The sequence below is a fragment of the Scylla paramamosain genome, chromosome 9, assembly GCF_035594125.1.
Source record: "Scylla paramamosain isolate STU-SP2022 chromosome 9, ASM3559412v1, whole genome shotgun sequence".
In the NCBI taxonomy this organism is placed as follows: Eukaryota; Metazoa; Arthropoda; class Malacostraca; order Decapoda; family Portunidae; genus Scylla; species Scylla paramamosain.
Window position 1 is genome coordinate 10,662,501 of NC_087159.1, and position 26,150 is coordinate 10,688,650.

Consider the following 26,150-nt stretch of genomic DNA (forward strand, 5'->3'; position numbering starts at 1 on the left):
TGGGAATCGTAGAAACTGTAGTGGAGATGAAAGACAGTAGTGGTTGTGGTGATAAGGAAGTAGTGTAGTGATGGAGATGCCGTAATGTAGTGGTGGTGGTGATGATGGTGGTGGTGGCCAGTCATCAGTGCGTGTCTGAGTTTAAGTAACGCTACCTACAACACGCGTTCTGACCTCCTCGTGTGTGTGTGTGTGTGTGTGTGTGTCAGGAGGGAAAGAAACAGAGCGAAACGAAAAAAACGCATGCAGTATTTTGTCATTGTTTCTTTTCTCTTTTTCTTTCTTTCTTGCGGGAGGAAACTTGAAGAAAATAAATATAATGACAATAATAACATAGATAACAACATAAATACCGCTAAATTGAAACTTACAGTAACATAAACAACTAACCAGTAAAAAAACAGAAAACACAAACACGCAAGCAAGCAAACAAATAAAGTAAACAGATAAAAAAACAACCAGAGGCAAGTCCAGTCACTCACCTCGTCAAGTATATGTTAAGAAGAATCAGTTGCTTCATCACTGCTTCATTCACTGCTTCACTTTAACCAGGCTTCCTTCGGGCGGGTTCACGGGTTAGTATTAGAGGTCACAGGTCACTAGGCTGAGGTGAGGGAGGTGAGGGAGGGCTTTGGGGTCGAGACAGAGAGATGGAGAGAGCGAGAGGGAGAGTGTGTGTTTGTAAAGTATAGCATAAAGTTTACAAGGTACTAGTATACAGGAGGAGTGTAGAATTTTAAGCGTAATACTCATAAAAGTAGAGAAAGTCCTGTGTAGTTTACCCCTCGTGCCATATTTACTAATACACCGCTAAAAGAGAAATCGTAAATGTAGGAGTTCGCCTGGGCAACAATGGGATGTGCGGAAGGAGACTCGTGTTGGCGGGAGTGTAATGTGTAATGTGTAGGGTGTTTGTGTGGGCGAGTGTACGGGTGATGCGCGGGGCCGGGAGGGAGGAAATGTGTGTGTGTGCGTGTGTGTGTGTGTGTGTAGCTACAGGTGGAGTGAAGGGGGCGGGAGGCGGAGGTTGTGGAGCGGCGCGTGTTAGATGGCGGACCGTCTGGGAACTGCTGAGCTCAGTGTTAGAGGAGCGAGTGTTGTGAGTGCGCGTGCGTGCCGGATGTTTACGGGCAGTGGTGCCTCGGGTTGCGATGACGGTTGTCTTGAGTGATGGACGAAAGGAACTTGTGATCGTTTGAATGTGTTAAAGTTATGCAAGATTGGCATAGTAGTGTTATCGAATGGAAAGAAATAATTATAATTTTCCATCTATAACTAACCATGTAACTTTTTCTTTATGGTTGTGTGATGTGAAAACATAATTTCATCAATATGATGAGAAAAGTGACGAGTTTCTTGAGTTGGCTTTATGGAAATGAAAGAAAACGCATAATAGCGTATTATTAGCTCATCTTGTGAGTGACGTAGAAGTGATGTAGTGAGTGAAAGGGAAAAAGAGTAGGATTTAATTATTATCCTCAAAGCGAGTCGAGCCCTCAGGCGAGACTGTGGGGAGAAGAGAGTATAAGGAAAGCGAGGAAAGAGCCATAGCTGAAATTAAGAGTTAATTGTTTGGTGGCTTGGCCATCAGTAACTCTCTTGGATGTGAGGCAAGACAGAAGTGAAGCGAGAGGCGCCATGGAGGGCGTGGTGACGCTAGGGCAGATGGCAGGCCAACTCATGGAGGACTCAGCGAGCGCCTCCTTCGCCGTGCCTTCCGTCAGGAAGTCTCGGCGAGCAGGAAGGAACGGCAAATGGTTTTCTCGCATCCGTGTGAGCGGAAACCTCTTGGAGCGGCTGCGGCAGGAGTGTGCTGACGAGGTGGCTGACGATGAAGACTGTCACTTTGGACATCACGAACGTGTGTGTGACTCAATGGCTCCCTTGGCCGAAGTGCACTGCCTTGGAAGGCCTGCCCAAGCTGTGGACAGAGCCGCGACGCCCACTATCACTCCATCCACCTGTGACTCCACAGAGACTCCTCAGAGTGACGCTATAAATAAAAACTTCCCAGCGGTGTGCCTGCACACTAGAAGTCCCTCTGAGGATGAAGGAATATCGGAGGTGGCGTCCCTTCCGTCCCTTGACACAGGAAGTGAAGGTGGCAGCGGCGGCCACACATCAGAGCCACACCACTCCCACCCCCATCCGCCCTTTGGAACTTGCCCTCACAGTGACTACGATGATTACCCCAGCAGTGCACCTTCCATCGACAACCACAAGGCGACCATTGCGACTGAGGAAATAATGTTGTCCTGTAACTTAGACGACGATGTCATCCTCAATTTGCCACTTGAAGGTGAAGAAGAAGACGACGACGAAAACGACACCTCTTCCTCGTCATCTCTCGCCTCATCCGACTCTGGGGCAGGAGGGAGTCCGGATTTCATCTCTCAGGAGGGCGCCGTGTGGGCCGTGACCAACTGCTTCTCGTGGCTGGATGACGAGACATTCGCTCTCGAGCCGCAGGACGCCAATACCACCGACGATGAACAAATGGAGAACGAAGACAAGAAGGAAGAAAATGTTACGATGACGAACTGCGACCCTCCTACAGCTATGAGACCAGCTAACACTTCTGTAAACGAAGGTATCCACGTTTCCACATCATCACTTTGGTCCTTGAGGGGGCTCGAGTGGAGTAAGAGTGATAATCAAATGTCTAGTGCCTGGGCGCCTCAGCATAGCAGTGAGCGTCTGCCACGCGATATCGAGAAAGTGATAGAAAATGATACTACAGAAAAAAGAGGAGAAAACGCGGAGGAAACGTGGAGTGGTAGTCGGGGAGATACATGTATGACAGACGGGGCAAAAGAAATAGAGAAAGAAGGAAGGGGAAAGGAACCATCAGACCATGAAAACATAGTAGCTAACGACTTAGGAAAAAGGCCCCCACCGTCTCCCAGGATCTGTGACGTCGCCTGGAACCTGAAGGAGGAAGAAGAGAAGGAGGGGGAGGAAGAGGAAGAGAACGGCGTGATGTGCGGAACTCAAAGTGTAGCGATAAACTGCACAAAAGAAGGAACTTGCGGTGAAGGAGGAGGAGTGTTATGGGAGAGTGAAGATGCTAACTCGCGAGGGTCTTGGTCCGAGTCCGACTGGAGCGAAGCGGACACCTGTATCCTGAGGCAGCCGTTCGCGGAGGACTCAGACGGCGCCTCCCTGGATTCGATTCCCAGTGAGGAACTTGGCGCTAGCGAGCTGAGCATCTCTCCTCCCAGCCCAGAGCTTCTGGCGGCTCCCGCGGACTTCAGTTCACCTTCTATAGGAATAACACAGCAGGGAGAAGAGGACCCAGGAGCACCTCACCACCACCACCACCACCACCATTCTTCGCTAAGCTGTTTGGGTTGTTTAGTGGAAGGAGATAAAGCTGAGATTGAAAGGGGAGAGACTAGTAAAAGAGAAAAGGAAGAAGGATCATTCAGAAGTCCCACACACACCTACAGCTGGTTGACAAAGGACAGGTGGCCGCTCAGTGTCAACAGGCATTGGTACAAATTAGACGGGGAGCGGTCACTGGGAGGCCCGGAGCGTGAGAGCGGAAGGCGCATGAGGCGAGGTGATGCGTGCACTCACGAGACTCCACCGGGAAACCACGACAGAAGCATCAGTAACTCTGGCGGCGACGAGGACGACGAGATGGAGGAGGAAGGAGAAGGAAAGAGGGAAAAGAAAGAGCGAGAATTCAGTAGATGGAGAGATTTGTGCAGGAGACTTGAAGATCTATCACGTGACCATCCCTCGTATTTAGAGTGTCACGACCACACCTCCACCACTACCGTTTCGCCGCACCCCAAGCACCCGCCCTCTCCTCCACCACGTCGCCGCCGCCGCCGCCGCCGCCGTCAGTCATGGGCGACGGTGGGTGAAAGCTGTCAGTTGCTTGCTTACGAGAGTGCACCCGGCGACCCGTGGCTGGCTGGTAAAGAAAGCACGAAGCAGCCTCTAGCCTTGCGTGACACGGCAGAGGTGGAACAGTACGGCTGCCGTAGTGAACCCTCGCCCGAGTGTTTGTGCCGCGTGGGGGAACAGTCCGAGGAGCAGCGTGCTGGCGCCTCGAGTGACGAGAGTGAGGCTGAGTGTGTTGGTGACTTACCTGACAGAGGCGACCAACTGTGGAACATAAATGACTCCCTCGACTGCTACTCTCTGGGTTGTTACAGCGGGCGACACTCAAGACAAAACCAGCAGTACAACGAAGCTCCCTGGAGTGTTGCCGGCGAGACTGTGGTCGGGAACCTTGATGCGAGTCACGTCAATCATGATCCTCATTTCAGCAAGAACAGCAGCAGATGGAAGAGAAAAGGAAGGAGGTGGAATGATATGAAAGGAAGGCTTTCTAGTCACAATTTGGACCCAACCAGGGACGCAGAATACACCTGGTCTCTGTCACCGTCTTGTCTGGTGATGCCGGAGAGCAGTGAAGAGCGTGGTTACTATCAAACATCGTGGCCTATTCCAGCACCTCTTCACGCCCCACTGTCATTACCAACACCTTGTATATGCCATCACGCTGCGCCACCCTCGTTGTCCTCTACACCGACATCTTACATGTACTGTGCCCCAGACCAGCCTGCTCTGTACCGGCCCCCCTGCCTCCCCAGCATCCACGAACAACCACGAAAGTATTTTCACAATGGAATGTTGGCTGCAGTAAAGAAGGAGAACGCGTGCAATGAAAGAAATTATTGTGATTGCGGGGCGGGTGGGGGAAGGGAAAGGGGCGACGCAGGAGACAGGTGGCCGGAGTCCGCTGGTCTGTGGCAGTTGGGAACACGCGCAGCATATGGTCACTATAATGTATGCAAGAAAAATGACGCACATGGCGAGGCAGAGGGGACTTTGTCGCGTGAGTCAAGGAGAGGAAGGGGCCCCCCTGCTGACGCTGAGACACAGTGGGAATTTTCTCCGCCCCGTGACTCTTCCTGGTTTGAGGGAAATTTGCATTTCCCTGACAAGACCTCCGTGTTCACTGTGGGAGACGTCGCGCTGCCCAACGCCGCGTATCGCGGTGCCGCTACGACGACGTCCAACAGGCAAGATGAGTGTGACCTGTACCCCTCCGAAGAGGAAGTATCGACAAGCTTCAGCAAAATCTACGCTAAAATCAAAACAAGACGGGAAGGTGAAGCCAATGGGACGCGGATAAGTCGCGGAAAATACCGAAGATTCCAGACCCAGGGATACCCAGGGAGAGGAGTCCCTGTGGAAACCAAGAAATTAAACTCGACTTGTTTGAGGGCGAAGCGTGGTCACGTTGTTGAACCAGCAAGTTCTGAGGTATGCATTAGCAAAGCCAACGAGCATCGCGCAACGAGCATCTCGCGAGAAAACATTCAAGACTCCGGCGCCGCCTCGTCCTCGCTTGCCTCCCTGCAGCGACGCATGCCCGTCCCTGCGTCATGCTTCACTCATGCCCTCTGCTCCCGCGTGCCACTCTACAAAAGAATTCAAGACGCATTGTGTCGAGGCGTTGGACTCGGAACTTTGCCTACCGAGGCAGGCGAGGCGGCCAGTACCCAACAACCGGCTGATCCAGTCACCGCCCAGCCTCGATCACATCTCAGGGACAGCCTAACAAGATCGGGAGTCTCACAGAAGCTTCAGGGGAGCTACTCTCCCTCTTATTTTCCCTTTCCCGAGGAAACAGACGTGGAACATACAGAAGGCAACATTATCATGACCAGACTGCCGGAAGGTCACAGGAGATTTAGTTTCGACGGTGGAGGCGACGAAGGCCCGAGAATCAGCACCTTGAAGTTGGCAGCGCGAGAGCCTCCAGATGGAACAGCCACGCCACCGGCCCCTGTGGGAAGTTTCCTCCACCGGTTCGCTTCTGTACTGCCACCGAGCACGCGCATACACAAACACCACCACAGTGTCGCTGACCCGCACAAGGAGCTCGTGGCTTCAGAAGAGTCTTTCCACCGCCATTATCTTAGTGGCGCACAAGAGGCAGAGAAGCGAGTCACTGGTTTCAGCCTCCAGGATGCCGTACCCGCAGGGCTTCCTCCTCGCCCTGCCACTGTAACCACACAGCTGTCTGCCTCTCCATCTGAGGAAGAGGGGTGTTCATCACTCCTCCCGCCTTCCCCGCCTCCTTCCCCTCCACCACCCCAGCACGCCAACCCACTTCACAGACAACCACTAGAATGCGCTTCCTCCACCGCCTTCCCTCGCCCCCTTCCCACTGCCAGTAATAGACCACAACAATTGCTCTGCGCCTCGGGCCGTTCATCGCCCTGCATCTCACGAGATTCGCTTGAGTTACTCTATGATGACGGCTCTGAATTTGGGAGTGTTTCCCTACCGAGCACTCCCGACGCCTCCCTCAGCCTTCATGATCTTCCTGACGACATAGAATTGCAGGAATTATCCTCGCACGACGTCAGTGAGAATTATCTTCCCCCGCCAGTCTTCCAGGAGGATGAGTTGGAGTGGCTTTCTTCACGTAATTCTTACTACGAAGAATGCAGCATCCCCAGTCCTCAGCTTACATCGCCACACTGCTCTTTCCAAACCTACGCGTCTCTGCAGAGCACAGCGTTCTCAGCCTGCGAGTCCCCGCAGTGCACATCGCCCTGCGGGGAACCACACCGCCATACACCGTCTTCATCCTTGGAAATCCTCCCGCCGGGTCAGATTAGCGGGCCGCCCAGCTCCCACAAATCCATCATCCCTGAGTCACCCAGTCAACAGTCATCCATCCTCCTTGCTGTGGATCCCCCCGTCCCACAGCCCCCTGATACGTTTTCTTTAGTCGATATCATGAAACTTGGTAGCTATGACGGATACGTAACTCTGCCCGTCACCTTCAAGTCGGCCCAGATAGGCGAAGATGAGGCGAGGATGGAATCCATCGCCGCGCCAGGCTGCGAGGAGTCTAACACTGAGAAATGCGCGGCCAAGAAGGAAGCAGGAAGAGGGACGCAGGGTGACGTAATCATCAGTACCCAGGTCCGGGTGTCACTTAGGAAGTACTGCAGACGTCGGAGAAACGGCTCCAAGAAGTTGATCATAAGGTTTACACTTTGTCTAGGTAAATATTGGGATGATTTAATATACTGATCGATGTTTTAGTGCTGCAACAAGGTCATCACGAGTGCCGCAAATTTTACAGTCGAGGATTTTACACGGAAGCCATGCATGCAGTGTACTGACGATTAAGATAGATTTGGATTTTCCTTTCTATAAAATTACACTTCTATTCGTCATTCCTCATGATGTAACGAAACTAGATTCAGGAAATGGTGTGCTTTGGTGGATATTCCCGGCTGGGTTTCATCTAGTGTCAGAGGATAACGATATGAATTCGCGCCGAGCGAATTTATTGTCTTTTAAACTTCTTTTCAAGCTGCTTGGTAATATTAGGATTTCAGTTCTGATTACTACTTCGCAAAGACAAGCAAGGGTGGTGCTTGGATGTGTGCTGGGGGAGGGGAGCTAGGGGAGGGGGGAGGAGAAGAAGTAATCTCAAGAGACATTGAATCTCCACCCACTCGTGACTCACCATCAGTCGCTAGGAGGATTTATGGTGTATCTTAACGTCTTATAGGTAATAGTTTATGTAGTTCATTTTTCTTGAGGTAATTTTTTCATGGTGCGTTTGGAAAGGAAGCAACTCATGAGTGCAGCACGCGCCTTCAGAAAAGCAATACTCAGGATTGTACGAATTCTCAAACGTTTCATCTCTTCTTGACTCCTTTATATAGGATGCAGTGGAAAGGTGATATCATGATTCTAGTGACAATTTAACAAATATTCTATATTATCAATGGAAAACTACCAATGAGAACTCGACCAATCATCGATGCAGCCTTTAAAAGAAAGAAAAAAAAAAAATCCTATAAGAGGACAAAACATTCAGAATACGGACACCAAAGTCATCATTTATTTTTTGTGACCGTTATATTCATTATCTTCCACCTTAACACATAATTATATAAACCCATTCGTTTCGACACACACACACGCTGATCTTCCTGTCGCGAACCACGTATCATCACCATTCACGTGTCTCAGGGAGTGACATGGCAAGCCTCTCCAGGTAGTCTAATCCTCTTACCTGGTGATTTTATTTCTTACTCCGAGACGTCACTTAAGAGGTCACGCTCTCGTCTGTGTTACGCTTAGTATTGAACACCACCGCGAAAAGCATCTCTCTGAAGCTAATCTTAAGTTTAAGGCTCAGTGTGCGTCTTAAGTTGCGCACTTTAGGCTCTCACGTGCTTTTTTTATTACTTTGTCCGCCTTGGCAGAGGTTTTCATAAATGGTTTAGATAGATAGATAGACAGGTAGGTAGGTAGATAGAGAGGTAGATAGGTAAATAGATAGATAGATAAATTTCAATATAAATAAACTGATAGGTTGATAAATGTATAGATTGGTAATTGAAAAGAGAGATGGACAGATGGATGAATAAATGGATACCGTACATACATACACACATACATACATATATACATGAAGAGAAAGATGTAAATATAGACAGAAAAAAATAGATAATATGATTAGACAATAATCTAGACTGAATTTTTGCCGATCATCACTATCGTCACCCGTCATTTTCATACCATCATCCTTCAGTGCACACACCCCGCCACCACTTAACCAGTCCTCTGACTCTAAATAATAGTAATGAAATTTCCTCCACAAAAAAAAAAAAAAAAAAAAAAAATTAGGCCAATCCTGCAGTGTAACTCCGCGCATCCGTTTTGGCGTCATTGCGCTCGGAATTTTATTTACTTTTATTTTAATGTTTCCATGAAGGCGTCTCCGTCCCTTAATTTTCTCCTTTTATTACTTCATCCTAACGTGGTTTTAACCCATCTTACGAAGTTGCTTTTTCTTTTTTTTTTTTTTTTTTGCTCTTTTTCTTTGTTTTCTTCTTTGTTTTCTTTTTCTTCTTCAGATGATGATGTGCTGCCATCGTCATCACTGTTACCATATTGACATTATTCAAATTTGCCGACGATTTCTTTATAAAGATAAAAAATAAAATAAATTAATAAAGATAACGTTGCAAGTGGAAACACTAAAAAACATTCGACAAACATGTTTTCATGCACATCTCTTCACCTATTGAATGTTTTCCTCTTCTCTTCCACCACCTAATTTTCTCAACTCGTCCTTTTTATTGACTTTCTTAGCGATTCCTTCCCTCTACTATTCACTCTCTATTTCCCGTTCCCTTTTGTTTACTATCTAAACCCGCTTTCTCCTTTCCTTTCATCCTTCCTTCTTTTATTCGTTTTCACGTCATTCATATCTCCCACCCTTCCTTCATAGTCTTTGCCCACCCGATAATTAACTGTGTAGATCGACGGAGTTACACTACAGTAATACCAAAATTAACACCATCGCTAAGCTTTACTAAAACGTTTGTAGCTTCACTCTGAACATTACGTAGAGTGCTGCACCTTCTGTCGCTCTCTACTATACCGCTTGTGCTACTTGTGACCGCTACTTGTGATCATGTGTGGCGCCAGCGGTGTCGTCTTTCACACCCATCGCCGCCACCACCACCACTACTATTACCGGGAATAGCTTTCCTCGGCTTCTTCATCCTCAGTGCCTCTGTGTTCGCGATATATTGGCCACTATTTCGTACTGGGCTAGTTTATTGCTGCTACTTATCCATTATATTTCTTATGAGTGTTTTTGCTTTCATGATTTATTATGGTTTTAAATGTTGTCATCGTTACAATTGTAAAAATGAATACGTCGTTTAAGTAGCAACAACAAACTGACTGATATCTTTCCCAAAATGTCACCTTGCTTTTTTTCTCCACTTAATCCAACGCACTTAGCTATAATTTATTCATATTCCTGTCTTTGTCTCAGTTAAACTGGTGCTTTTTATTTATTTTTTTTTTTATTTATTTATTTTATTTTTTTATTATTATTCACTCGTCTAAATAGTACATCAGTAATCAGCCCAAGCTGCTGGTTACTATTTTTCATGTGTCATTTTTTTTAATGTATGCATTCACTGACACATTCTTTTTCATTGATATAATAATACTGTAGATGTTGTTACAGTGAATTATATTTGTGTACATTTTTATCCAATGTGTCAAAAAATAGAGATTATATTGTTTTATCATAAAATTATATTTTGGATGCCAACCATTGATGTTCTTATGAAAGTTCCATCTCATTGCTGTGCCCGTTGAACTAATGGAGTCATTGTATAATCCCAGAGACAAGTGGCACAACTGTCTTGCATACATTGGAGTTTTCTTTTCCTTACAGAATGTGCCGGGTGCAAAGAGGAATTGGTGGAGGGCCAGGCACTCATTGCCCTGGACCAGCAGTGGCACATCTGGTGCTTCAAGTGTGCCGTCTGCAGTACTGTTCTCCATGGGGAGTACATGGGAAAGTAAGTTATTCTCTGTGGCATCTCTTTTGATTGTATGCTGTTCACAGGATCATGTCCATCCTCAGTCCACTCTGTGACACAGAGGAAACATATCCATACATTCATGAAAATAACTGTGATTAAGATACACTCATCATTCACAAAGCTGTATTCATTACAGTGAGTTAGCCTACTGTTATAAAAAAAAATGCAAAATTAATGTATTTCTCCAGGGATGGCCTCCCCTATTGCGAGAAGGACTACCAGGCCCAGTTTGGGGTAAAGTGTGCCTACTGCAACCGCTACATCAGCGGCAAGGTGCTACAGGCAGGTGACAACCACCACTTCCACCCGACGTGTGCCCGATGCACCAAGTGTGGTGATCCATTTGGGGATGGGGAGGAGATGTATTTGCAAGGTATGGATGTGTAACAAGGTGAAGACTTAAAGCTGTGCTGGGACAGTAGAAGGGATGTGTGTTAACATCATTACTTGTTTCCCTGATCTTTGTACTCGTAATTGAATATTTTGTCATATAAGAATCAAAACTTACTTGATTTTAAAAATGCCAATCTTTTAATATGAAAAATTATGTGCAAGAGAAAATAAAGTGCAATTAATTTTAACTCAGAGTTTGTTCTTGTTTTTATATCAACAATACAGGTAATGATTAGAAACTGTATACTTCCTTGGAAACTTCATTTTTGTTTTGAATAAGTAACATCTGAAAGTTCATCATCAAATTTTCAATTCATGCATCTCAGAAGAAAAGGTGAGTTCTTCATTCACTGTCATCACCCAGGCACTGCTATTTGGCACCCCCGCTGTGGCCCCGGACCCACTGAAAATGGCACAGTCCTGAATGGCTCTTTGTCCAATGGCCACCACATTAATGGTGACCAGAAAGCTGAGAGGGAGCGAGACTTTGATGGTATGAGCTCCACTGCATCAGAAACACAGGTGAGCGCCAGGCAGGGTGGGGTGAGTGTGAGCTGCCCAGGGACCGGTGACAGAATCATCTTACCTTAGTACATCACAGTGTCTATTACTTTCATGTTTATAGTTGCTGAGGTGCATTGTAGACTTCAGTCTTTTTTATTGAAATAGTATTATTTTTTAGCTGATTCTCCTTATTAGTATGTAAATATGTTAGATATGCTGTAGCCTTCATTATATTATTAAGGAAGGGGACAGCTTATGCATTTTCTTTCTTCCTTTCTCTCTTTTCTTTCCTTCTTTTTCTTGTTTCATTCTCTTCTTTCATTGTTCATCCTTTTGTATCCATACAGTGACTAAGCACGGTGTCTTTTGTCCCCACACATAGGATTATATTTGTGTCTCATGAATACTACAAAATTTTGTTTAGCAAGTTTCTATATTACCATTATAAAATACAATGATTTTTATGTCACTGAATCTCATTTGAAATTAATGTTGCAATGTCCTTATTATTACCTTTTCTTTCTGAAAATTTCTCCTATTTAGCAGCATTTGTATTCTATACATTTGTTCTTTGCAATATGATTATTACCAAGTTCATTAATGTCTTTAGAATTACTTCAAAGAGTAGATCTCACTGAGGAAATTTAAAGTTCTGATAAATAATAAAAATGTACAGATTTAGTTAGCAGACTCATTAATATAATTCCCATTTTGACAGTTTATCGAAACTGTAGAATCAACAGGCCGATGGCGAAGGGTATGCCTCTGAGGGTGCATAAAACCACTACACTAACTTGTTTCTCAGTGCCTTTTGACTAACTAGAGTTCAGAATGCCCAATTAACAGCCTATTTGTTGAGAGTGGCTTGTGCCATGGTCATGAGCAGTAGGTGTAGTGTAGGGCACGGATGGTGTGAGGCTGATCATTGATGAACACAGTCAGCATGAAAATTATTGTTTATGTGTAATGTCATAATCATTTGTATGACAAAAATTTTTGTAGTAAAAATGCTTCAAGAATTTTCATAGAACCTATTGATACAATAGCCCTTGTAATTTTGTGAAGCATACAGTACTTGTTTTGACATTTTCAGAATTGAAGTTGCTCTTCAATATCCGTACAAAATGCACTGACTGTGACGTATTTGTCTGGTTTGGTTTTGTGTTGAGAGTGTGGGTGTGTCTTGGCCTGTGCAAGGGTAGATGGTTGTTGATTTTAGGTAGATGGTTGTTCTTGCTTATTGATAATCTGTATATTCTTCTGGTATTATTGTCCCATTATTACTCTGCTGTTACACTTGAATGATCTTTTATTATTGAACTGTTACACATCCTTCTTTTGGATCAGTTCACCAAATAAATGAGAATACATGAGATATAAACCTCTCACCAAATATGTAGCTTTGTAAACTTAATACTATCATTGTCAATTTAATTCACCAGCACAAAATGAACATATAAAGAAAAAAATACATCCCATCATATAGGTTCCTATTTCATTCAGAGATGGTGCTCTTCATGAATATCTCTTCCCTTCCTTGGTGACTCTAACATTGCATAACCAATGTAGGTGTAGGTATACATCAGCCACTTTTCCTAGACAGTCACAACACCCACCACTTCAATTATGCTTCCAGTTTTATTCCTCACCAGTGTTTTGATTTGTTCCATAGATCTCTTTGGTTTATGATTAGACACACTTAAGTCATGCTCAGCAGGATCTTCTTTCCTTGTTGGTAAGTGCGAGCTTGTTCACTGGAGAAGATCCTGTTGAGCTTGAATTTTTAATTCTTGTTAAATTAGTGTGTATTCTTTTAATACAGATTTTGTTAACACCTAGTAGCTTTTCTGTATTGACATATTTGAATCCTCCTATATTACTGCTTACCACTTTTGTTTTGTTTACTACATTATATATCTTTTTTTTGTAATTTTAGCAAAGTAGAATATTGTCTAACTTCCTGTTAGAAAGGGAGCTCATTTCTGTTCTAGCAGTGATTCTCTCTACACTTTATGTTGTGATGCTTTATAGCACTGAACTTGGAATGTTAAAAATGAGGTCAAAGGTTTTAACTATGATCATGATGAAAACAGATGTACATATGATGTACATATGTAAATTGATTTGAGAAATGACCTAATAGATAATGAGTTGTGGAGCAGACTTGGGATAAAGTCAGTTACTGACAGGATGAGGACAGCTAGAGGTGTCAGTTTGACCATGTGCAAAGAATGAGACTAAGTGGAATATGGTGAGCATTTTGAATAGAGGACATTACATCAGTTAGCCAACCAAAAAAGATATAAGGTAACATCCTGTTGAGGCACATTAAAAAAAAAAAGGGTTGACTGACAAAGTCAATCTTTATAATCATTATAAAGATTGACTTTGTAAATATGGAATCCTCAGTACCATCCATGATCCATTATTGGTAACTTTAAAACAAATTAATTGAAACACAACTTTGCTTTTGGAGGAGAGAAATTGTGATGAGTGTAATAAACCGGTTATGCCTTCATACCACATTTCTAGACTCCTCAATAGATTTGAATCCTGTGACACAGTTATATAATGTAGGTATCTATGTCTCTGAAGTAGTTCCAACTAGATTGAGTGTTATTCTGATTTGGTTGTGTGCTTTGTGAGTAGCAACTGGACTTGCTTTAAAGGAGCTTCATGAACTGCTCTCTTTGATTTTACTGATACATGAAGGATAACAGTCTGGGAGGACACAGGGGGTTTTTGACAGTAAATTTTCATTGCTCCCACATTCTTCATCTGTACTTCTCTAGGAGTTTTTGTAGTTGATGTCTCTCTTCGTTTTTAATCTGTCTCCTTACTTATGCATGACATGTCCCTTTAGTTTTGTTCCATTATGTTTTGTTTTTGCATGATTTATTTTTTCTTAACCGTGTGTTTCAGTTTTCCCGTTCCCGCACACCAAGCCTTAATGGATCCTTCCGCTCCTATAGTCCTTATAACAGCCTGAACAGGAAGGTGCGTTCACTGTTCTCATTTCCTCATTACAGATTTTTATTTATTTTTCTTTCTCTTCCATACGCCTAAAGATGTATATTGCAGAGTTTGTTACTATTGTCTAGTTTATGATTAAACTAATCTCTGAATTATCTAGTTTTAAACTGATGACTGACAAGTTGTGTTGATTTGTAACCTTTTAAAAATGTAAATGTCTTTTAAGATATCCCATGTTGTTATAAAACAGTGTGAACAAACTCTTATCACCAGTTAATATGAGTAAGTGAATATGAGATGTTGTATATCAGATTTTGCACATATGTGGAACCTTCCTCACTACTTCCTTCAAGTCAGTAGCATTGTACATTTTCAGATTTCATGTAGAAAAACCAGTGTATCTATGAATTCCTTCTAACATCACTGTTAGCTATTCATATCCAATGCAAGAATCTAAACTGTTACATTTCCCTGCAGTTCTCAGGCCCTTACCGCACTTGCTCACCGGGCTTGATCCTAAGGGAATACAAGTCCTCGCAGAGCCCTATTGACATCACACGCATCTATACCTACTCGTATCTCACTGCGGAGCCTTCCCAAGGGTACCTCAAACGCCCACTGGACCCATACGACCGTCCTCCACCTAAGTCGCCACATTTCCACCGTCCACCAAGTAAGTTTTCCCATAGACCTAGTGTTAGGCTGCCCTTGTATTATTTACTTTACACACACACACACACACACACACACACACACACACACACACACACACACACACACACACACACACACACACACACACACACACACACACACACACACACACACACACACACACACACACACACACACACACACACACATGCATGTACACTTTTTTCTTTTCTATACAAATCACTGTAGTCAAAAGAATCCAGAATATTCCTAAACTTGAAAACCAAGTATACAAGATTTCTATAAGAAAATAGAGACAAAGCAACAAATTTATACAGCATACCATTTGCTCTTCAAGATATAGGTAACTAAGATTATTTTGTTTTCCGCAGCTGATAGCCGGAAGCTATCACTGCCTAAAACCTCAAGCCGGCTGGGGATGAAGGTGCTGGTGGATCAGATGCAGTCTGACACTCCAAGGCCCAAGTCCCCACACATGAACAATGAGGAGCCAATCATCCTTTCCCATTACCCAGGTGGCCGCAAGCCACACCAAGGTGACGTGTCCCGCATCGAACGAGACGACTTCCCCGCCCCACCATACCCGTATACCGACCCTGGTGAGTCTGGGGGTAGGTTGTCTGGGGATTTTTTTTTTCTATTTTTATTTTATTTTTTTTCATGCAATTCTATGCTTTTTCATATTGGAGCTTTTTATGGGGAAATCATATTGCACTTTAATATGTAAAGAATACTCTTTAAAAAAGAGTATAGTTGTATTTATATTGTACATACATGTAATATGATCCATGTTTGTAATTTCCATGTCACAGCCTTATCAATTCAGGTGATAATTTGTTGTAAAAGAATCCTTCTTTCTAAATTTTGTAGCTTTTTGCCCTCTGCTTCCCTCCTGTCAGTAGAAATTGTATAAGCAAAATATGCAAATAATTGAAATTATCTCCCATAAAATAAGTGACAAGTTATTCATCATACTTATTTTTGAGACAAACTGTATGTAGTTTTCAAGGATATTTCAGCCTTGATATGTTTCTAGATCCAAGTGTCCCATCAGAGAGAAAGAAAGAGTCCATTTGTATGTATGTCCCTGTCCTTTATATATATTGGGAAGGCCACCAGCACCTCCAGCTAAATGTTAACCCTTAGTGCACGCCATAATATTGTCCGCTTGGGTGTCTAGCAAGTGTTTCACTCATGCTTATTTAGACACCAAATACCAGATGAGCTCAGAAACTAAATATCATTATAGAACTTCCTCTCCCATTACATTATCGGTATTTGGTGTGTACCCCAGAAGAGATTTGCTTTTTATGTTGCTTTGCCCCCCCCCTCCCCTCCATGCCTTGTGCTATCCCAGGTGTGTTTACCTCAATGGTGGATGGTTTTTCCATGGAACCTTTGCCACTTTATTTGCTGCTGTCCAAACCTGCTGAAGTTTTGTTTTTATGCGTAGTATGGGTGTTACCTTATGGTTATTGGAGCTTTTTGTTTATTTATTTGTTCATTTCTTAGTTTTGGGCATAAATACTGTTTTTATCCATAGCTGGCTTAGTTCTACAATATGCATCTATGCCTAGTGTGGTGTCGTTACTCAGGTTCCCTTCCCTTTTTTACTACATACATCAGCCAACCAACCATCTTCATGTTGTAATGCATTATTAGAAGAGCTTTGAAGACTATTATAGATAATTATAATAACTATTAAGACTATTTCAGTCTTTTTTTGTTTTTAGTTTTTATTTATTTATTTATTTTTTATTTTTTATTTTTTTTTATTTATTTATTTATTTATTTATTATTATTATTATTATTATTATTCATTTTTATTATTTTTTTTATTTATTTATTTATTTTTTTATTTATTTATTTATTTTTATTTTTTTTTTTTTTTGGCTATAATTCAGAACAGAGCAGTTGATGGTTGGACTTACCTCTGACTATAGTAATTTCTATACCACTCAGGAAGGCAGTAGGTATGAAAAACATGTAAACTCTGTTTACACAGTTTGATGACCAGCTTTTAAGAGTATAAAGTTTCAATGAAATTTGCATAATGAGTCACTTATTAAGCTCTAAAAGGCTTTTCTCTATCATATCTGAATCTTTGTCATATACTGCATGACAAGGGTGAACCTTACTTCATTGCAAGAGTATGAAAAGTGTGCCATCATAGCCTTTCCCATGTTGGATTTCAGTAGTGTTGTAAATATGATTTTTCAGTATATCTCTTCATTCTTGTTTAATTATGTCTGCAAATTTATATTGTTATTAGTTCAGGAAAGTTTTCTTATCTATTTTGTCTAGAGCAGACCAACCTATAATTGTCTGCATGCCATAATGTACAATCAGCTTCACTGTAAAGAATTTGTTAAGTCATTGTTTATTTAGATAGAGTAGTTCCTCATGAATGTGTCTCTTTCCATATCTCTTAAATGATGTCACATTATGCAAGTCATAAAGAAATGGGGAACATCCTGAGTGGTATTGGTAGTGGCCTTGCCTAGACCTTATCCTCCCAGACAGCACGTCTCCTGCCTGTTGAGGGTGTGTGTGTGCCTTCCTGTGTTGGACTAACTACCTTTCTGGGTGTGGCTCCGGCCTCACGGGCAGATGTTTCAGAGAGGCGGAGGAGATGGTCAGGGAGCAACAAAGCTGTCAGCATCGATGAAACTGATGAGGGAACTGAGCAGGAGGATGAGAGTTTGGCTGAGGATCCTAAACTAAAAGTGAGTGTGTTATTGTTATAAATTTAGCTATTACCCATTATGATTGTATTTTGCATATAGATATATGTATTTTTATGGTATTAAAGACTCCATGTGACTATACCAGTATATGTATGCTGTATTCTCTCTATTCATGTGATCTGTGTAGGTATTAATTATTTCAGGATTCTATTCTAAGTAAATTTCAATAGTATGTAATTTACCCATATATCATCCAGCTTATAAGACCCAAAAATTACTGTCATGTTTATAATCTAGAGTACTAAATTATCATTTTATCATTATCATTATTCATTATTCATTATCATTTTAGTATTCAGCAAAGAAAGAAAGAAAAAGTAGAAATGTCCCATTGGCAAGTGTATCTTGGTGGAAATTTTAATAAAAGTTGCAATATCTTAGAGAGAAGAGGTTGAACTAAGCAAGATTGCAACCGGCATTGGTAAAGTGTTCCTCCAACAAGTGAAGGAGAGGGAGAAGATCCGTGCATGGAAGGCCACTCACCTGGATCCTCGCAATGCCTCCCGAACCCCAGCAGCCGACCGTGAGCCAGGGAACAAGTTGCGCTTTGGTTCATCCCTAAATGCTTGTGAGTTTCCTTGCCCATAAGAAAGTGACAGCTGTGAGTGCATACAAGTTATTGTCTTACCTGTCATTTTAGGTGTTATGCCTTAGATTTTTTTTCGTTTAAAAAATCTACCAAGTTTTTGAATATCATAGATTGTCTTAAACTATCTTATCCATTTTTTATTTTGTTTTATTCATTCATCTATTTTATTTCTTTATACATTTATTCTTTACTTATTTATTTTATTTATTTATTTATTTATTTATTTATTTATTTTGCTTTCATTAAAAATTACAGAAGGATTTCTTCATTCTTTCTTTACACAAGGATTGTATTTTTACTTGTATTTTATTTCCCCTGTTTACTCCTCCAGCCCCATCACGGATGACAGACCACAGCCGCCCGTGGGGACCTGAAGAAGATGAGTTTGATAGGGGTTCCTCATACCGTTGTTCCACTGGCAGGTCCTCAGCCACCATTCCTTCTTATAACGGTAAGCACCCTCCTCTGTGTGGTCCCCAGTTATGGAAAAGAATTATTGGGTCATCATGTTCAGAACTGTTTACCATACATGCCTTCACTTGTGTGTGTGTGAGCCATAACGTGGTTTGAGTATCCTTCACATAAGATGCAGCCTTGCTGATGCTGCTCTGAGAGATAAATTAATAAAATAAAAAACAATAATAGTAAATTTAGGTATCAGTCTGTCAAATGTTTAATGAGTAAATGTTTCTTTAATTCTTCTAATCACATCAGAAACTGTAGTGGAGAGCTCTGCCCTCATCATTTGAAGGATTTACTGTTTCTCCAGTTGTTAATGTTCAGGGTTTGGTGCTTATGGTGCCACAATGGCCAACATGAAGCATCTTTTCATCACTATTTTCAAACCAGAAGTACACAATAAAAATAGATGGCTCACATGCACAAAGCTAATAATAGGATATTCCTTTTTTAATGATATATAGAAAACTACTGGAAGAGAATAATTTTCCAATGTTTGAGTGAAAGTAATTGCCTTTTAACAATGATACTGGTGACTGCACTGTGTTTAGTACTGCTGCTTCATGACTGTATTCAGCACTTCTTGAATCATTCTGTGGACATGATAGGCAATGCTGTGCAATGTGATGTTTCTGTTCTTGCACTGAAACATTGTTCAAAATTTGTTGTTATTTTATCATCTTTGGAATAAACAATATAGATTAAAATTGTTTGAATTTAGGAAATATTACAAAAAGAGTAATCTTCTCTTACTCTAAAAATATGTTGAGAACATCATGAGGTAGTATTACTTGATGTAGTTATCATTACATTATTTCTGTAGAGAAAAGTCCTTTAGAGCTAGTTATTTTGTTCTTTAACTTATGAATAATTCTGAAAATAGGGTAGTGTGTACGATGTTTTCTCTCATGTAATTAATGAAGTATGAAAGCATCAGAGTTTGTGAGGAAATTCACCTAAGTTTTAATCCTAATTTTTTAAGCTGTGTAGTATTAAGGAAGAAGGAGCAATAGTTTTAAGTATCTGAATGACATACACCACTGAATTACTTTGCTTAAAGTTCATTGTTACAATTAACTTTCCACTCAACCAAGTCTGTAGTCGGTAAAGGCCTCAGGTATTAGTCGTCAGCAGCAGTCAGGTCTGTATGGAGTGAGCATCCCTGTCAGTCTTGTTGTGCTGTGTTGTGGATGGTTCCTCACCCTCCCTCCCTCTTACCTCCCCTTCCCCACACCCAGGTTGTTGTGATCTAATATAACACATCCTCATTTAACATCTGTGAGTTACTTGGAACTATGTCACTACCAAGTTGGGATGTATATATCACAAAGTCACTTCTAAAATGATCTTTGGGTTCAGGTTCTCAAAGTTGATTTCACATGTAATTGGTCAAGTACTTTTGGATGCATGATTTTTTTTTTTTTTTATATATAGATATAAGTTTTAATGTAAATAGAAATTCCATTAGCAATTTTTAATACATATATAGTCTAAATTTTTCTGTGGGTGGTCAACTTGATGGTGAAATACATTGACTTAGAGATATCTTTAAGTTATGATTTATTTTAGATTCTTTATCATTATGATTTCTTTAAGTCTGATGATTACACATGCCTCCTGATGTAGAAAGATTTTAAACCGGCAGAATAAGATTCATATTTTCATTTCCCACCAGTTTGCATGATAGATTGTTGATGGTGATTAATTTTTTCCTGCTCATGTGACTGTTACAGGAATCTTTTGTGTTGATTTTTACAACATTTTATTTAGTATTTTGCCTAGTATTTAATTAACAAAGTTCTCCGATGCTGGCTGCTGAATTGACCCTGCTTTGTTCTGTCAGTTTTATTAGTAAACCCTTTGTTTGTTAGTCATGTGATCAGCTGTTATCAAACTAAAAAATTGGTACTATTTTGATCAGATTATTTTTTTTATGCATACGACCAGTTTTAAGCATCTCAGAATTCATTTTCCATAACAACTTGGACTGGATGTGTGCCTTGTGTCTGCATATGAGAAAGGAATCTTACTAAGAAGTGTGAAACTGATAAATGTAAGATATTAATGCGACCTGATTGTGATCCTGTAGGTGTTGTTAATGTGTATGAGAGAGAAAAGATAGTCACTGGTGGTGAAGAGATGGGCATGTTAGCTGCTTGAATATACTAATAGAGAAAAGTCATTCTTAGAATGTTGAAGTAGACTATGCATTACATTTGAGAGTGAGTTAATGTTTTGTTGAGGCCATCTCCCAGTTACAGTGTAAAGGAACAAGTTTCAAAATCTATCATTATGTAAAATGTTCATTGAAAGTATAATAGCAATAGCTGCCCTCTGCTTGTAACAAGTCAGTCATATTAAATTTTCCCTGAGATATGTGTGTGTGTGTGTGTGTGTGTGTGTGTGTGTGTGTGTGTGTGTGTATATATATATATATATATATATATATATATATATATATATATATATATATATATATATATATATATATATATATATATATATATATATATATATATATATATATATATATATATATATATATATTGCTCTGTAGTTTTTTAAATTGGCAAATCATAACTTTTAATACAATATACATGCCAGCATTCATAGTAATTAATATGAATTCATATTTTTTAAAAGGACAGCAGATGATAATAATGTTAAAAGAGATCTGAATAGTACTGGTAGAATTTTTAAGAAACCTGAAACCACTTGAAATTATATGGTCCAGAGGAGCTTATAACTAAGCCTGTGCAGGGAGGCTATTAGAAGCCATACAGCCTGGTGAAACACCATCAGGTGAACAAGAGCAACACATAAAATCATGTGTGAAGCCTTTCAGATAATGATGATGGAATCACAAAGATCATGGTGCCTCTTGCTAAAAAATACAATAGATCAGAAATGTCAGTCCTGTAGTTATAGATATTTGACTGTAGTGCAACATTGTACAGGTTTTGTTTTGTTCTGAAAGTGAGGTATACATGCCTGCCTTTACTGATCCTAGGGAGGTGTATGTATCACCATAGGGGAGTGGATGCACCACATCTATGCTTGCCTTCACTGAACTTAAGAGGTGTTTGTATCCTTTACTAATGTTAGGGAATATCTGTCACCCCATGTGAGGAAGGTGTGTGTATAGTACTTGTTCCTACTGATCTTGGGTGGTGTTTGTATGCCTGCCTTTACTGACTTTAGGAAGGTGTATGCATACTTGTTCTTACTTGTCTGATGGAGGTGTACACTATGTATACCTGTCCTCACTGATCTTAGGGAGGTGTATGTATGCTTGTTTTTTAATGACCATATCTTAATATCCTTTTATTTTTTCTTTGTTTGCATGTTTGCATTTTCCTTACTGACCTAAATATTTTGTGTTCTCTCCCTCCTGCTCCCCTTTAATCACACTATCTCCTGGCTGCCTCGTGCTCTCATTCCTTTTTCCCTTGGCTTCACCTTCTCACCCTCTGTATTTCCCTGCTTACTGATGCCTGTTGGTCTCCTTTCCTTTGGTCCTCATCTCCCTCATTACTCAACTCTCTTCTTACCCGTTTCCTCCCATCCTGTATTCCTCTCTGCTTTGACTACTCTATCAAACACATTATTGGTGATGGACTTGACAATCACGGTACGTAACACTGATGGTGACGGTTAATTTTCTTTGGTGTATGGGTGTTTATGTCTAATTGACATACTGGACAATTGTGCTACTTGCCTCACATATATCTTGATTATCCTTGACCATACATTGAACAACTCAAACTCACAATGACCTGACCCCTTGGTATTGACCCTTCCATTCCCTCCCTCGTCTCATCTCCCATCATACCTCACCTTGTTGATTGTCACTGCTGATTTTGTAACAATCTCATCACCTTGACTGACTTGATTCCTCACCATGGTATGCTTGACCAATACTCCATCCTTGTATTCTGTATATTTTCTCCATCTGCATCCTTTTGTATTTCTTCTTTCATGTCTTTTTGTTACATTTTGCTACTATTTTTTCTTCTCATTTACTTTATACTTTTTTTCCTCTTTACTTTTTCATCTTCCACCTTACTCATACCTCTCCCTGCATACTTTTCTGATATCAATAATCCTCATACTTTTCTCATTTCCTAATTATTCCTTTTCTATCTTCCCCTCCTTCTGTTTCACCATCCCTTTTCCTCCTCCTCATATTCCTTTTCCACCTCATCTTCCCACCACCTGCCCCTACCCCATAGTTGTATCAGCCCTCCGTGGAGAGCCTAAACCTGGTTACGGACTCAAGTCCTCCACTCTGCCAGCGGCTGGACGTAATGGTGGCTCTGCTGGAATGATGGTGAGTGAGCGTAGCATAAGACTATAGGCTCCGTACTCTTCTTTCCACTGTTTTCTCTGGCAGTGATGTGGGGATCAGTCCTTTCATCCCAGCGAGTGTCAGTTCAGTGCTGGTGATGCTGGTGTTGTCATATAACTTTCCTAGCAGTGTCTCTTGGGAAAGAGAAAAGTGCCACATGTGTTTGAAAAACTTAGTGATGCGGTCCTAACCATGATTCCACAAAATAAAGAATAAAATGTGGATTTACAGCAGGAAATAAATACTTGACCATTATCATATCTATACTACATAATGACAAAACTAATAAATAAATAAAAAATCTGTGTAGTGTTTTGCCAACAACTTCATATGTTTGACCATCAAAATGAGTGTTGTGTTCTTGCAATCAACTTACACATTCTTGCTGATGCAAGTAGCTGTGTTGGTAATGTTTAAACTGGATTTATGCATACCTACATATATATAATTTACATATTTTTTTCCAAAAAAAGTAAGTGGCATCATAAAGACAAAACTAAATTCTCATCATGTACCAGAAATTTTTGGCTTTAAATTATTTAAATTGATTTAAGGCAAATAAAGTAAGCACACCAGCATTGCAACTCCTGGGTGAGCCCAACTGATCCTCCATGACTGTGGCCGACGGGAGTTTGTGTACTGACATGTCCTGCCTCCGTGGCCTTCAGTTGTCAGCTCCCTCAGGCAGCCTCCAAAGCCGGGCTACGGTTTTTCACCACGCAACACGTTCTACCGCCAGGGACTTGGATCCTATTCTGCACTCCATGTAAGTTCTCGCTTTGCTGCGCCACAAGCTTCAGGTTGTGTTCAGTGCTGCTCTTCTTTTGTCCTGCCACAGTATTTTCACTGAGAGATCAAATTTAATATCATCTTGTAGTGTTGATAACTTACAGAAATTATGATAACAGCTTACTGATAAAGTTTACTGTGTGACTCTTTCTCAACTTAAATTATAATGTTAATTATTATTATAATTATTATTATAATTATAATTATAATGTTAAATTTTGCCTGATGCTTCTTTATTGTTATTTGTTCTTGCTTGGTGTTGCTTTCTTCTCTGCTTTTCCTTTCCCCATAATTCGAAGACCTATTTTTCTTTTTTCATTTATTTTATTTATTTATTTTTTATTTATTTATTTTTTTTTAGTTCAGTAAGTATTTTTTGTGTTTAGTGTGATATAAAAGTACTAACAAAAATATTTAGGAACTGCTTCAGGAGAATGCCATAAATTTTACAAGCAATACTCTACATTATGCTTTAGCCATTGAATATAAAATATTTGTAATTACATTGACTCCTGAATTGCATTACTGCTGTTTAGTACAACAGTTCCTATTGACTCCTGAACCAGGAACTACTACCATTGTCTCCACACAGCTGGTTGGGGCCAGTAGAGGAGCTTCAGCTGTCCAAAAGTTTGTGGATTGTCATAGTATGTCTAGGCTTTGCTGGACAACTGAATAGAAGCTCACTGTAGGGATTTTGAGCATTTATTGTTGATCTGTGGTACTCATGATGGCTTTGTCCCTTCAGGGTGACTACAGTTTCTCCGGCCTAGGGGAGAAGACGCAGAGCACTGAGTTCAGTAGTGCTCGCTCAGACGGTGAGTGTCCATCTCCTTCCCTCACAGTGTCCACTAGACAGTAAGATTGTGTGTTGATATGTTAGTTCCTATAGATCCCTAAAGAAATATTCTTTCCTTGAGATTAATATATTATCAGGGACAAAGTGGAAAACTATTTATTTTTCAATACAGAATGATTTGCCACCTATACTGAAAATCAAACACTCAAGATCAAAATATTATTGAAAACAGTCTCAAAAGATTAGTTGATATATATATATATATATATATATATATATATATATATATATATATATATATATATATATATATATATATATATATATATATATATATATATATATATATATATATATATATATATATATATATATAAAATAGATAAATAGAAAACAAAAAGAGAAATTTGCAAGTCTGTATAATTAGACTGTATTCATTTACTTATTTGCTTAGTTATTTATTTTGTAACTCAGTGACCAAGTAGTATACTTTCCTGTAACTTTTGAATCCATCCCTTCATAAGCAGTTTTCTATATTGTTTTGATGCTGATGTTAAGAGTGTCTCTTGCATATATTGCTTCTTTAGAGAGAGAGAGAGAGAGAGAGAGAGAGAGAGAGTGTGTGTGTGTGTGTGTGTGTGTGTGTGTGTGTGTGTGTGTGTGTGTGTGTGTGTGTGTGTGTGTGTGTGTGTGTGTGTGTTGCTGAGCCAAGCCGAGCTGTTGGCCCTGATGCCCTGCTAACTAACAGTCCATGCTTCAGTGCCTCATAGTTGCCATTGATGGCCTTGCTTAGAACCAACTGAGGCCAAGACACACACAGGGGATAAATAGATGCAATAGCAGTAATGTTAATTGTTTTAGGAAAGCACTGGGAAAAGTAGATGAAGATATGATAATTATGTTTTGATCAATTTAGGTTTTGTGGGTTTTGTGGGTTTTGTCAAATTAGCATCCATACATTTGATTCTCAACCATTCTTGCTCTCTCTTCATATCTTGTGCTAAGGGAAGAATTTGTTATCATGTTTACAATATTTTGGAACAAATGTTTCAAGGAATTGGCAGTTGCTTGAAAGTTTTGCCTCAATAATTTCACTAGAAGTTTTGAGTAGTTGACATGAACATTTTTTGTGAGTTATCCTTTGGATTTTTATTAGACTGTATTATTGTTATTAATATTTTATATTTAAGTCTAATTATTTAATATTATTACAAAAGTATATCACATTTTTTTTTCAATTCACTGTAAAAAATCAAATTTACATATATTTTTTTTTACTTTTTACTAATAAGAATGCACTGAAATCCTCTGTATAGAGTATTTCTCTTTCATCTTCTATCTTTCTTTACTTTATCCACATTTCATTTTCTTTAGTACACACTGTCTTTCTCCTCAGTGATCCTCCTTCAGTCATTTTATCTCTCACTCACCACACTCCTGGTTGTGAATGTGGAGCACAGGGATG

At 40.5% G+C, this 26,150-nt stretch overlaps 2 protein-coding genes across 2 annotated transcripts in view; both read left to right on the top strand.

Annotated features, from left to right (window-relative positions):
- Positions 1 to 7,367, top strand: part of LOC135103562 (uncharacterized) — a 7,999-nt gene extending 632 nt beyond the window's left edge. The window contains exons 1-2 of the mRNA XM_064010004.1: positions 1 to 1,430; positions 1,661 to 7,367. The exon at positions 1 to 1,430 is cut by the window's left edge and continues 632 nt beyond it. Coding sequence (XP_063866074.1) covers positions 1,666 to 7,071 — 5,406 coding nt within the window. The 5' untranslated portion in view covers positions 1 to 1,430; positions 1,661 to 1,665 and the 3' untranslated portion in view covers positions 7,072 to 7,367. The remainder of the gene's footprint in view (positions 1,431 to 1,660) is intronic.
- The window catches only part of LOC135103244 (uncharacterized), a 108,314-nt gene that overhangs the window by 72,870 nt on the left and 9,294 nt on the right, over positions 1 to 26,150 (top strand). Inside the window, exons 9-19 of the mRNA XM_064009289.1 lie at positions 10,259 to 10,385; positions 10,598 to 10,782; positions 11,167 to 11,324; positions 12,025 to 12,063; positions 14,757 to 14,952; positions 15,326 to 15,553; positions 17,565 to 17,680; positions 18,083 to 18,269; positions 18,622 to 18,741; positions 22,982 to 23,079; positions 24,635 to 24,704. Of these exons, the coding sequence (XP_063865359.1) occupies positions 10,259 to 10,385; positions 10,598 to 10,782; positions 11,167 to 11,324; positions 12,025 to 12,063; positions 14,757 to 14,952; positions 15,326 to 15,553; positions 17,565 to 17,680; positions 18,083 to 18,269; positions 18,622 to 18,741; positions 22,982 to 23,079; positions 24,635 to 24,704 (1,524 nt within the window). The remainder of the gene's footprint in view (positions 1 to 10,258; positions 10,386 to 10,597; positions 10,783 to 11,166; positions 11,325 to 12,024; positions 12,064 to 14,756; positions 14,953 to 15,325; positions 15,554 to 17,564; positions 17,681 to 18,082; positions 18,270 to 18,621; positions 18,742 to 22,981; positions 23,080 to 24,634; positions 24,705 to 26,150) is intronic.